At 58.9% G+C, this 13,437-nt stretch overlaps 1 protein-coding gene across 11 annotated transcripts in view; it reads right to left on the reverse strand.

Moving 5' to 3' along the window:
- The window catches only part of SIPA1L2 (signal induced proliferation associated 1 like 2), a 151,788-nt gene that overhangs the window by 36,436 nt on the left and 101,915 nt on the right, over nt 1–13,437 (reverse strand). For all 11 annotated transcript variants that reach the window (XM_036235569.1, XM_036235573.1, XM_036235575.1 and 8 more), the window contains 2 exons: nt 10,567–11,143; nt 7,954–8,228 (listed from right to left, as the gene is read on the reverse strand). In XM_036235569.1, the coding sequence (XP_036091462.1) occupies nt 7,954–8,228; nt 10,567–11,143 (852 nt within the window). The remainder of the gene's footprint in view (nt 1–7,953; nt 8,229–10,566; nt 11,144–13,437) is intronic.

Raw genomic sequence — 13,437 nt, forward strand, 5'->3', positions numbered from 1 at the left:
ACGCCAGATGCATGACGCACACTCAGGCCACGCTGCTCGCCAGCCCTGCCCCCCACTCCGCCCCCACTGGGGCTGCACGCGGGGCACCAGGTGACACGTCCCGGCGCCCTGGGAGCGTCAGCACTGGCAGGACTCCTCGCCCACGGGTCAGGGCCGCCCAAAGCCCAAACTGACCCAGGGAGACCCAGCGGGAAACGACGCTGCCCCAGAAGTGAGCTCCTCGTCGTGTGCAAAGCATTTCTGAAGTCTTTTGCTTTCCTGTGTTAGAACAAATTCAGTTCTCGAGAAAAACGCCCCCTGGCTTCCTTTCGACGTCCCAGAGCGAGTCGGTGGATGTGAACTGCAGCCCTGGCTTCTGGCACGTGCTTCGGTTTGCCTGCCAGAGGGAGACGCACCAGGAGAGGAGGCTGTGGGCGCACTCACGTGGCGGGCCCCACTTCCTCGCCACGCAGCACTGATGGCCGCGTCGCCTGCTCACGCTTCTGATTAGCACGCTCGCTGGAGATCAATGAAAACTCGGCTTCGGGGTTAAAAACAAATACAACTTCCAACACCGCTTATCTAACCAGAACCTTTTCTGAGCCTCCTCTCCCTTAGCGGTCGCTGTCCTTGAAGGCAAAGCATCTGGAGGTCAAGGTCACAGAAAACGTGCTACTGAAGAATGAAACGCTGCGGGGCTGCAGGAGCGGCCGACGTCTGGCACCCAAGGGCCCCCGCTCTGCTGCTCTGCTCTGAGCGACGGCCCGGCCGCCATCCTGCTGGACTCGGCGTCCTGGACCCCTGGGCCGCCTGTCACATACCACTCTGCGGTCGCCTTGACCCCTGCCGCCCGAGGTGGGGTCCCGCCGGCGGGGTCCCAGTCCACAGCTGCCACCACCACTCCTGGCTTCCGGCACGGTGGCGTCCACTCTGGGCTGCAGCTGACGGGCTGTATGTACATACACGCACCCCAAACCCTCGACACACCCAGCAAGAGAGGCCAGAAGGACCACGTCCATTGAGGCCCGGTCCCCTCGGGGCCACCTCTAGATCCCCGGAAGCACCCGACACTCATCACCAGCAACCTGGGTGCCCAAGAGCAGAGGCTGAGGGCTCAGCCCTGACCAGCTGCACTGTCCCAGCCCAGGCCAGCTCACCCGGGCAGCTGTCACCATCCGTCCCCAGCAGGACCCTGCACACAGACCCCGGCCGTGGACGGGAGAGCGAGCCTGGGGCTCAGAACCGCGGCCCAGAAATGGGCCACCTCCACCTCACGGGACCTCCCCCCGCGCCCGAAATACGATGCTTCCTGACGGGACCACGTCGCAAGAAAGGGGGTGGTGACAGACAGACAATGCTACTTCCTGCTTCTACGAAGCAGAGACAAGCAGTGCCGAACCGCAAACGGCACGCGGACCGCGCTCTCTCCAGGCAGCGTGTGTGTGTAAAACCGTGCAACGGCAGCGGCGGATTTACGTGACAATCAGAACGGCGGGAAACGCTGGCGCCGGAAACGCCCCTCCTGGACCTCGACCCGCGGAGCGGGCATCGCCGCGCCCCGCCTTGCCCCTCTGCTCTTACGTGAGGCGGGGCACGTGGCTTTATGCTGCTTCGGAGCTGAGGAGGGGCAGGGTCCTAGGGGACAGTCACCGCGGTAACGCTTCCGAAGAGTAGAAAACAAAGCTGAACGCCTAGAGAGCTGAGAGATTCAAGAACGACGCACGTCCTTCAACGAGAGGGAAGGCGTGGGAACTGGCAGGGCCTGGACGGGCGGCCGCCGGCCGCTCGGCTCCGTGGCGTGGGGGCGCCGACGGCGTCCGAGCTGCCTGTGGCTCCCCGCCCCCGGCTGCCTCGTGGACAGCCCTGAACCGAGCTGCTCGCTGCCCGGCGAGAAGCCTCGTGGCCACGGCACTGCGCCCTCTGCTCCGGGCCGCTCGCCCCGCCCCGGGGCGCTGGGCTGGTGGCCGCGCCCCTCCACCCCGCGACTCCCCAGGACCTCGGAAGCGGGACAGAGCGGGCTGGAGAGGTGGCTCAGCCTGCCCGGGACAGGCTCGTTCTAGAGCAGGACCCGACTCAGCCCAGCGCCCTTTCCGAGACACGCGGCCACCTCCTTGGAATACTATCAAAGGACAGCCCACGTGGCCCAAACACGCCACGTTTTCCACTAGGGGCTCAAAACTCTTCGGAAAGGAAGGTGACGGGCCCCCTCGAATGAAGGACCTGCTTCCTTCACACGACAAACTCTGCAGGGGACCCCTGCGAGCCCCAGGGGCTGAGGCGATCACTGGCATTTTAACCATTTTAGCGTCCGCCAGGCTAATAGCCTGCTAACAGCTAGAGACTCTGAATCATCCAACAAGGTGACAGGGGTAATGGATGCTCATTCGCTTGAATCACAAACTCTTTCTGTTGCATAAAAAATCAAAAGCTTCCAACAGCGACACAGTGTGACCACTGTACAGGCCGGGGCAGTGTATACAGGAAACAGGCGCCACGTGAAACGTTCATTCACTTTTCTACGGATTTCCTGGATTCACAGAAATACAGACGCATCAGACCGTAAACCCTGAGGGAGGACTTGAGCGAAAAGGTGTGTGCGGCGCCAACCAGGGAGTGAGCCACCTGGAAGGGAGCCGGCCACCCGCATCCGACCCCTCCTCCCGCAGCAGACACAGGGGCCCGTGTCGTGCCCCAGCACACCCGGCACCCAGACGGCACGTGGCCCACAACGGAGGCTCAGAAAAGTCTCCGCGAGGCCAAACGCTGCCTTCGCTTCCCCCTCAGAGAGCTCGGGACCGGGAATGAGGTCACTGCGGCGCGCGCCTCACAGGTCGACAGGGAAGGTGCTCGGCGCCGACGCCTGACTTGAGGAAAGCGTTTCCGTCGGGAGGACGCCCGTGGCACCGTGCGAGCCACCAAGTGGGGACAGTTATCTGCCTGAGCACCAGGGAGCTCGTGCTCTACTGTCGCCCTCTGCCTTCCGGTCTCCGCGTCAGTGACGTCACAACACTCCAAACCGCAAAATAGCATGGACGCTAAGATACGGGTTATTAGTTCCAGAGGGCGAGAGTGTTTTCCCCACCGAGACGCGCCATCAGGCTCCGGGTCGTGGCGCGTTTGAGGAGGCCGCTCTGGAGCAGCAGCCCGCGCGCCGCGGGGTCGGGCAGCCCTGGCCGCACGGCCCGGCGACAGCGAGCGAGGCGCGCGAGGCGGCCCACCCGACACCGCGGCCGTGCGACGCTCTCGCCTCGAGGAGCAAGAGGCGCGAAACGCGGCCTGGCAGGACCTCGCAACGGCGAGCGGGCTGCAGTCACTCAGAGCCTGGCGTTCGGGACTTTTCTCGGGGCCCCTAAGACGACACCAGATGTGACTGACTACTCTTTCTGACGCACGTGGGCAAATCGGAACTCTGGTCTCAAACCTCGCCTCGGGCCAGATGTCACGCCGCCATCTCCACGCGTGCAGGTGCACGCACACGCCGCCGCTCGTCCAGCGAGGGCGGGTCGCCTCACCTTCGCGTCCCCGTCCATGTACCAGGCTGACCGGGCGGCAGCCGGCAGCGAAAGAGAAGACGAGGACGGAGAGCTTCGCTTTTCCACAACGAGGACAGAACCACGATGTAGATTCATGACAGCGTGAGACAATTTCCACTGCTTTGCATTATGTAGAAAAATATGTCATGTCAACAAAGTATGAGAAATGACATAGCACAGATGCACCCAGAGAGGAACGTCGTTTCTGCTCTTATTGGACACATTCGCTGAATCGCTCGATTGCATAACAGCCCGTCTATAATTCCCACGAGTTCTTACTTCCTTTACATCAGCCTCTTAAGTGGATGTGCTTTCCTTAAGGTGACATTGACAGAGTGCCAGTCGCCGTTGGAGGCTGGGGGTTGGGGCCACATCGCCCGCCCAGAACTAAGGAAGAGCTCAGCCAAGTGGCTCGGCGGGTCCCAGCATGTCTGCGCCCGGACGGTCCCCAGGGCGACGGCCTCCTCCCTCGGAAGCTCGGCTCCCCTTGACGGGTGCATCCTCAACTGCCTCTTGGCACCCGGCCCCAGTCCTGCAAGCCACCCCTGTCCAGTCCCAGCACCGGCCACCTCATGAGCACCCTTCCCCAGAGAGATCCCTCCCGCCCAGTGTCCCCAGAACCGCATACACACGCACACATGCTCACACGTGCACACGCATGCACACAAAACACCCATGCATGCACACACATGCACAAGTGCGCACACATATTCACATGCATGTGTGCACACACACAGACACACACATGCAGACACACACATGCACACGGATGGACATGCACACACACATGCACGCACACAGAGATGTGCACACGCACACGGCCCTGCCTTCCTTTCAGGCTGATGGGGGTGAATCGCCACCCTGAGGCCTGAGTACAGGACGGGACCCCACACGAAGGGCAGCTTTTGATTCAACGTAAACACTTTTCCAGTGAAAGACTTCATTTAATCCAGTAGCTTCTGCCTCGTGAGCAGACACCCTCGGACCCTCTCAGAGGACAGCAGCGGCTGGGCTCCGAGGAGAACTACTTCTCGCCGGGGTCCCGCAGGACACCACTCAACCTGACAAACGGCAGAGACGCGCCGGAGCCTTTCACCGTCGCTCACGACACTTACGGAGACTGAAATATCTTCGGTTTATTAACTGGGCCATCTTGGCAGTCCTTCTAAGTCACTGAAGACGACTTCTAAAAACATCTCACACACACACACACACGCATCCCTGCGTGTGTGAATGTTCTCTTTTGCCCCTGCGTGTGTGAATGTTCTCTTTTGCCCTCCCCTGACCAGCACCAAGAGCCAGTGTGAGAGGCAGACGGGCAAGTTCACAGCACAGAGCCAGTCCAGCCGGAGGCTGGGCTGTGAGTTCTGCTGGAGGACAGGTGTGCTAAGCAACGATTCACTGAAAAGGCTTGTGTTTTAATTTTTAAAATGAGTCGAGGGCTACCCATTTCCCCTTAAGGTTTTCTTCTACAGTTTCTTAAAAGATCTAATGGCGAAGAAGGCTGAACTCGCTTAGCGCACGGACGGATTTTGAAATGAGCGTGCACACAGGGAACACGGCCTGCCGCGTCACGATGGCTGTCAGGAGCCAGGGGGGTGTGAGAACCATCGGGGACCACTTCATAAACCACAGAAAAGTCTCACCGATGGGCCATATACTTGGAACCAATAATAAAAAAGACTGTTCCCACTAGCATGGTGGTCTAAAGCCAAGGTCTGGGACTTTGGGTACAACTTCTCCTTATGAGATGCAGCCTGACCACAGCAGGCACTATGACCAGGGCACCCAGAGAGTCGCAGGCAGAACACGGATCCCAAACGGACGAAAACACGCACTTAAACGTTTACAAATTCAAATTCACAGAAAACTGGAGGGCTGAACAGAAAGAATTTTAAGTGATACACGCTAGACTTCAAACCGCCAAGACCTGAGGAGCGGGTGACAGGCACGCCCAGCTGCAGGCTCACTAGCAGGCCACCGGTAACCCTGATTCTGGCTAACGTGAGCACACACGACACAGCTCCTCCAGATCAATCGAGAGAAAAATCTACACCTTCAGGGAATGACATTAATGAGACTGCCAGGACACACAGGCAAAATCTCTAAATACCTTGAACAGCTTTGACAAGAGAATTTGCATTTAAAACAAAGAGAGAATTAATTATGCGTGCCAAGGTGGTTAACATGTCCTTGGGTAAAAAAAATCAGTCAAAACTTTCAAATGCTAGATTTTATTTATGTACTTCAGATAAAAAAAATTTTGGGGGGGTATTTCTTAGGAAAGTCTATCCTTTTAAGTCAGGAGTTTTAAATGCCAGACATAACGATGACTAACAGTTTTGTTCAACAGATTTCTTGGAAGCCTTACGGATGCCTTTCGGAGCACAGGGGCCGAAGCTAACACAGCAGATCGATGCTCCCGGACGGGAGACTGAGGCACCACGCTGTCCCGTGCCGTGGTCGGAACCGCCTCCAAGGCACGTAAAGGAACCGGGTTCTTGCCATGAGATGTACAAATCTCCAACTCTACCGTAGAACAACTTCCTAATGGCCGGCTAAAATTTATTTGAAAAGACTTTCATTTACACACTATTTTAGCTGCAAAGGTCTAAAGGGTTTGCCCCCTCTGATTTCCAAGTCTCATCTTTAGTAAAGGGAGATTCGACTTCTCTGGACTCATGCCACTGTATGTAGCTCATGGGACTCTTCGGGGCAAATGGATTTAAGAGGGCAGAATCTGGCCACAAGGGTACCGTGGCTATTTCCCGCGACACGCGGCTGCTGTCTCAGGAAGCTTTTCGGCTCCTCAAACCTGAACCGTGAACCTTTGGGAGAGGAGTCAGGGCCACAGGAAGGTGGCAGGGAGCGGGGAGGAGACAACTCCTGGGGACAGATGTCCAGCGCCACTGCTGGGTCCACTGCAGACAGCTCGCCGGCCAGGACGAGCTGTGCGCCCGGCAGCCGCTGCCATGTGGCTGACCGCATCTTAATTAATTAATCAAAATGAAAATGTGTCTCCTCAGTCGCACTAACCGCATTTCAAGCGTGCAAGCACCAGCCGCCTTGCGGCTCCGGTTGTGGGCAGCACAGCCGGGGAGCCACCGACACAGCAAGGGGCACTGCACGGGCGGTGCGGGGGGGGGGGGGCTGAGGGAGGGGCTGGGACGCCTCGGAAACAAGCTCCGGACCAGGCGCAGCAAGCTTGCTTTTTTATCAAAAAATTCAAATGAACACCTTAAAGTTTCTTAACTAACACGTGTGGGATGCTGATTCCGAAGACGCTAAGTGCTGTACATACACCACCTACTTAATCCTCGTAAGGACAGCGGGAGGTAGGTGGTGGTGCGACCCCCAGCTGCCGCTTGTGAGTGAGGCTCAGAGCACGTGGGCTCCCAGATCGCCCAGGCTCACGTCGGCGAGGACGGGCTGCCCCTGCTGGCGGGAGATCCTTGGGACAGAGGAGAGCCTGCCCCAGACTCGCCGGCCACACGCCCCGCAGCACGCGGTGGCCACAGTCGGGCAGCGGCTCGCTCCTAACTACGTTTCCCTCCTGTCCGCCCAACGTCTCTTACTAAGGAGCACGCGTGAGCGGTGGCGCAGCGGCGCTTCCCGACGCCCTTCCAGGCCCTGCCCTTGACCCCGCCCCGCCCTCCGCCCCGCCCCCTGCCCCGCCCCTTTCCCCCCTTTCTCACGCAGCTTCTCATAAAGTCCCCAGCCAGGTGAGCCGGGCCGGCACAGCTGCGGGCCGCGTTCCTTCCGACACACGGGTGCTCGTCTCTTAACGTCCCGTTGGCCACACTGGCTCCGGCTGGGGCAGGGGCTGGCGCCGCACCGAAGGGAACCGAGCCTGCCGAAGGCTGGGGCGCGACACAGACACTGCTCCTCAGACGGGGGTCCCGCGGGGCCAGGTGAGCCGAGAGCCGCCCTTCCCCGCAGTGTGACACGTACTTGTACTCGGCCACGCCGCGTGCTCCGCTGGCCAGTGTCCCACTAAACTGCTTAGAAAATCACGAGTTACCACGTATCATACACTAAGAACTTTCCAGATCTCGTTTTAAACTGCTCTGACAGTGATGACCAAACGATGTGGGTTGCATGCCCTCGGCTTCCCTTCCTGAGGACCCGCAGGACAGGTGGGACCGCGCCCGTGGCGGAGGCCAGGGAGGAGTGCGCACGCGCGGGGCCCGCCGCGACAGAGCGGACACGTGCCAGGCCCGCCACGCCAGAGTGCGCACGCGCAGGGCCCGTCACGCCAGAGTGCGCACGCGCAGGGCCCGCCGCGACAAGGCGGACACGTGCCAGGCCCACCACGCCGGAGCGCGCACGCGCAGGACCCGCTGCGCCAAAGTGCGCATGCGCAGAACCACCCGCGCCAAAGCAGGCACGTGGAAGTCCCACCACGCCGGAACGCGCACGCGCAGGGCCCGCCGCGCCTTACCTCCGGGGCGAGCCGTCGTCGTGGGGCTGGATGATGACCACCTTAACGGTCACGGATGTCCGAAGCAAGTCAATCATCTGCTCGTGGGTCAGCGTGGCCACGGCCACTTTGCAGATCTCCACGAGGCGGCTGCCCTGGCGGAGGCCGGCCTTCCAAGCAAAGCCGAAAGGCTCCACGTCGGCCACGATCCCCTCGAAGTTCACGTGGAAGCCCAGCTGGCCCAGCCCGTTCCTCCGCAGAGTGACTTCCACCGTCTCGCAGCCCCTCGTCACTATCTGGGGGGACAGGAGGTGGTCAGCGGCGCACACTCAGGCCTCCATGACCCTCCCCCTCCCTCCACCGCCCCAGTGACAAGGACACGTTTCAACCCAGTTTGCCGTAGCGGCCCGCAGCGCCAGACGCAAAGAAAACAAAAGGAATGAAACAAGGCTTCGCTCCCCAAAGGCCAGCCCGGCCCCGACCCGCGTGTCCTGCTTCCTCTTAGAAGCCACAGCCTGGAGCTTGGGCGCTTCAGGCCAGTTCCCATGATTCTCTTCTCGTCTCTATGCCAACCCACTGGACTCTGAAGCACTCTAAGTCCTACGGTCCCAGATGGGCCGCAACCACGGAGAGAAGGCGACGGCTCATCCGAAACCACTGCAAATTCCGCCTGTCAAGCATTCAGACCTGCCAGACAGTCTTGCCAACCTCAACATGGCCCAATGCACTTCCCGGGTGACACTCAGCCACCTGCCCCCAGGCCGGGTGGCAGCGGGGACAGAGTGGCAGGGAGAGCGTAAGTGCCCTCTGTGAATGGAACTGCTTAAAACTGTTGAGAAAGTTCCTTTGCGACATGTACGACCTGAACAAAGTTTCCCATCCCTTTCCCAGCTTGCTTCGCCTTCTCTCCGGCATCGAGCCGCACGCAGTCCAGCGAGTCTCACACCCGCGGAGCAGACGGACGCGAAGCACACGCCTGCCCAGACTCCTCCGCGTCCTGTCCCTTCTGCTGGTTTCCGCCAGCCCCCTGACGCCTCCTCTACTTTTGTATTTTGCTATTTCTTGCTTCTTAACATTGGCCAAGGCTGCAGGATCCTGTTCTCCGTTTACCTGGAGTTCCACACATTCTCGCGTGGACTCGGCCCCCACCCCATGTGCCCCCGTGTGCAGGGCTGGCCGCATCGCTGGTGAAGCCTGGTAGAAAATAAAAGTGAAGGGCCTCTAGCCAGAGGCCACTCAGAATCTGAGACACAGTGGAGCACGCGGCCAGGCGCGGGCCCCGCTGACGGTGGGTCCTGTGACTACGTAGGCTGCACGCCGGGAAGCTGGCCTGCCTGTCCTTCGAGGGGAAGCTCTCAGCCTTCTTGTGTCTTCACTGGCATGACCGACCCCTTTGGGTCACTGCCTGCCACCGCGGGCTGCACTGAGCTCGCCATCCGCCAAGCGGCGCGCACCCACCAGCGCCAGCAGACAGGTCCACTGCTCTCGCCCTGTGCCACCCGCACGTTCCCGGCCCTCCGCGCCTGCAGCTGTAAGCCACCCACGACGCGGAACACACACAGCTCCTCAAACACGTTCCAGCCATCGGGCACCTCAGTCGCACTGAGGAGAGTGCCAGGACGGGGTCCACATCTGCGAACGCGTGAGAGCCTGTGACGTGCGTGGCGTGGCACAGCTCACGGTGGCCCAGCGGCTCTGCTAGAAGGACTCTTTGCAACAGCCCTGGAAGCCCCGAGTCCCCATGGTCCCCAGGACGACGCCATTCTCCAGACACTCAAACTAGTCAGACACCCGGCCACCCCGCACTGCGTGCGCAGCCGGCAACACCGCTGAGCGCACCGAGCCCCGTCCCGCCCAGTCCGCGAGGACGGGCATTGCGACGCCGCGGTGGCGCTCCGGCCTGGCCGCAAGCCTCTCCCACGTGCTTTTCAGGTTTCTATTTGGTGGGAGGAAAGAAGCAGAAAATGGGTATAATTTCTCCTTTTTTCACGATCCATAGCTAACTAAATCATTTCTAATGAAATATACATCTCTTGGGGAAGATTTACACGTGAGAAATTCTTTTGTCAAAGCATGTTTTGTTCTTATATTTGATTTAGTCCTGTAACTACTGCATACACTCAAACTGAATTCTGTGTCTGTCTTTGTTGAAATTAGAAGCAGAAATACAACTGTTAAACATCAAAGGTTTTATACTAGAAATAATATTAAAAAATATCTTTATGACTGTGTGCGTGTGTCTAACTTAATGGGTAATTCTAGTGAAACCTCCTCAAGAACTGCCTCTTCTGTGACCAGATCAATAGCATATTCACCCTGCAGAGGAGGCAAACGCACGTGCTGTTCAAACACGCAGCGCTGCAGCTGCACGGGACGCGCTCGGCCAGCAGCCTATGCCCACCGAGCTCCCCGGGAAGGTACCGACCTGTCAGTCCCTAGAGACGGACGTGACCTCTAGCCAACTCTCCCGTTCTTCCTTCGAATACTGCAGAAACGCGCCCCGCGTTCCCCTTGGAACGTTGGCTTCGCTTTTCCCTCCCCATCGATTTGTACCACGTGCAACAGCCCCTCGCTCCCCAGGTGCCGAGACCCCCGGGGGACTCTGGAGTGGGGGCCGCACGCAGCCACACTTACTCCCAGGCGCTGGACGATCTCCCTCACGTCTTCGGCACAGCTGTCCGCCGAGGACAGGAGGACACATTCGCCCCTCTCGTAGAACACCTTGATGCTCGTCAGCCCCGAGGTCCAGCCGATGACGTCCCTGCAGGAACAGTTAAAGACCACATTCTTGGCGTCCTTTTCGACCAGCATGATGAACTCGTTGGAGATCCCCAGCAGACACTGGATGTCGGCCGACTGGCTGAAGTCCCGAGCCAGCACGGGCCAGGTGACCGCCCCCGCGCTGAACAGGTGGGCGTCGCTGCGCGGCCTGACCTTCTCCTTCCTCTTCGCGCCCAGCGTAATGAAGCTGAACTTGGCAGACGCGTCCACCGTGGCGGTCGTGACGAAGTTCTCCGCCAGATCTTTCAGGTACTCTTGCCGTGTCCGAGTGGCCATTGCCCGGAACTTCTCTGATTTGTGGGCTGCATTTTCTGCATTGATTACTTTGGCTAAAAGGAAGTCCCGAAATACCGCTGACTTTGGAAAAGTTACGCCTTTGGGAATCGGTGGACCAAACGGTGGCACATCTTTTGATCTAGAAACTCCAACACTGAGGAAGAAAAAAGAAACAAGGTGAGCTTTGATGCGGCAATATTTACCTTCGGAAATCTGTGCACACCCCACTCTCAATTTAGCCATCTGCTTAGTAGCTTCCTGTCACCTGATTTCTGGATACCAGGTTTTCATTTGCTTGTTTGTATTTAAGGAAAACTTCTCACACTCCGTGGGTGCTGGGGGTGTTATGTCTCTTAGAACTTGTATGTTGAAGCCCTAAGCCCGGCAGCTGGGGAAGTGACTGTGTTTGGAGACACGGTCTTTGGAGTGATGATTACGTCAAAATGAGGACATCAGGGTGGCCCACATTCGGTCTAACTGGAGTCCTTGGAAATGGGGATCCAGATGCACAGAGACCCCAGGGACACACTGCACAGAGCAAAGGCCGTGTGAGGACGCAGGGAGAAGCGGCCGCCTGCAAGCCGAGGACAGAGGCCGCGGGAAAGCGCAAACCTCCCGACGCCTCCACCTGGATTCCAGACTGCGGGACACAAGCGTCTAGCATTTCAACCCCTGTGCGGTGCCTTGTCACAGCCACCAAGCGAAGGTAGGGGCAGCGGGCCCACGGCCGCGCGGATACACGAAGTTTCAGATGGCGCCCGCTGGACCTCCAACTCTGTAGCTGGTGACACTTCCGACAGAAGTGAGGTTAGCCCCAGTGGCTGGCTGGGATTCCGCAGCAGACACACGACCGTATCTGCAGCGTCAGGACTTTCTTAAGGAAATACTCGATCGCATTTTGAAAATCTAAACGAAGGTTTTCTGGGGGTAGTTTTAAGAGATTCCAGGGATCCAAAGACTCAAACGTACTGTGATAGTGACAATCACATCGAGATGATGCTTGCAACAAGAGCAACTGTAACGAGTTAACAAATCGACAAACAGAGCATGAGTGCGTGCGTGAGCGAGTCCGCGGCGGCCGCACCGGGCTGTGGCCCCGGCCCGAGGCTGCACACCGGGCCCACACCTGCCCAGGCCGGTCTCGTCCATGTCGGGACCAACACAGGAGGCGCGCGAGGCGTCGTGCTCGTCACTGCACAGAACCCCGAAAGAGCTGAGTGAGGCGTGACGATGTCTGTCTGAACCTGTTCCGATGGGCGTGACTTCCTCCTCTGGCATGTGGCCGGTTAGACTAAACATCACAGTCCCCAACGTCTCCCGCAGCTGAGCTCATCACTTCCGGTGGAGACTGTGGGGGGCCCGGCGGGCACAGAGCAGGGAGAAGGGCTGCCTCCCGTCAGGACGGGACACCGAGCTCGCCCGCGCCTCGGGTGTGCAGAGACCAAAGGGTGATGTGCAGGACTTGACTCGTCCTAGAGGAAGGGCCCAAGAACCTTCCAGACAGAGGAGGAGGAATCGCTGTGTCCCTGTGGGCCAAGGCCCGGAGCACCGTTCCAGACTGTCCGTCTGGCTGCCCCTGCTGCTGCCCCTCAGCCGCGACCCAGCTCACGACCTCTCTGCGCACTGAGACCGGCCAGGTTGTGACCGCCTCTCCCAACGCTGGGTGTGACGCGCGGTGACTGGGCCATGACTGTCGCTCCCAACGCCGGGCGTGACACACGGTGACCAGGCCGTGACTGCGTCTCCAGACCTGGCGTGCTCGTCCAGGGATGAGCGCAGACTCCCAGGGGGCTTCCGGCCCCAGGATGCTGAGGACGCCCCAGGCGGCATTACCTCCCTCGTGCCGCTGGGGCTCCTGAGCCTGTGTGCGCTCGGGCCAAAGCGTCGGGGAGCCTCTCACTCTCGACGTGCTCCCGGAGGTCCTTGCTGCTGGGCTCCGCCGGCATGGAAGGAGGCATCTTTCACAGGTAATTCTTTTTGCCCCAAATAAGATCTGTATCTATGTCAAAACTAGTTTCGAAGATATCCCTCCCTAGTAATTAAAACCAGAGAACCTGAAATAAAAAGATGTTTTTGTGCTAATCAACCTTCTTGTGATTTAAGCATAAACAGAAAATAGTAATTTTTATTTGACCTAAAAAAAAGCAACTAATCAAATCAAATCAAATACAATACAGCCCTAGGCTTAAGTTTCCAATTCCCGAGGTTCCCAGGAAGGTTCACTTAACATTATCCTTCAAATTACCGGTCGTCGGGTGAGACCTCAGAAGAGTAAGCCGATTCACCGTGTGTGCGAACATCGTCAGTCTCGGTGCGACGTTTCTGCAGAAAAGCACTGTGCTCTTGTCGACGTGGTCCCGTGAGGTAGCTGTGGGCGCCCAGGCCCCTGGTCTTCAGCGCAGGCGTGTGTTGGAGCCACGATGGCAGGAAGCCGAGGAAGCCCGGGTG

Source organism: Rousettus aegyptiacus, unplaced genomic scaffold (genome assembly GCF_014176215.1).
Source record: "Rousettus aegyptiacus isolate mRouAeg1 unplaced genomic scaffold, mRouAeg1.p scaffold_m13_p_18, whole genome shotgun sequence".
NCBI lineage: Eukaryota > Metazoa > Chordata > Mammalia > Chiroptera > Pteropodidae > Rousettus > Rousettus aegyptiacus.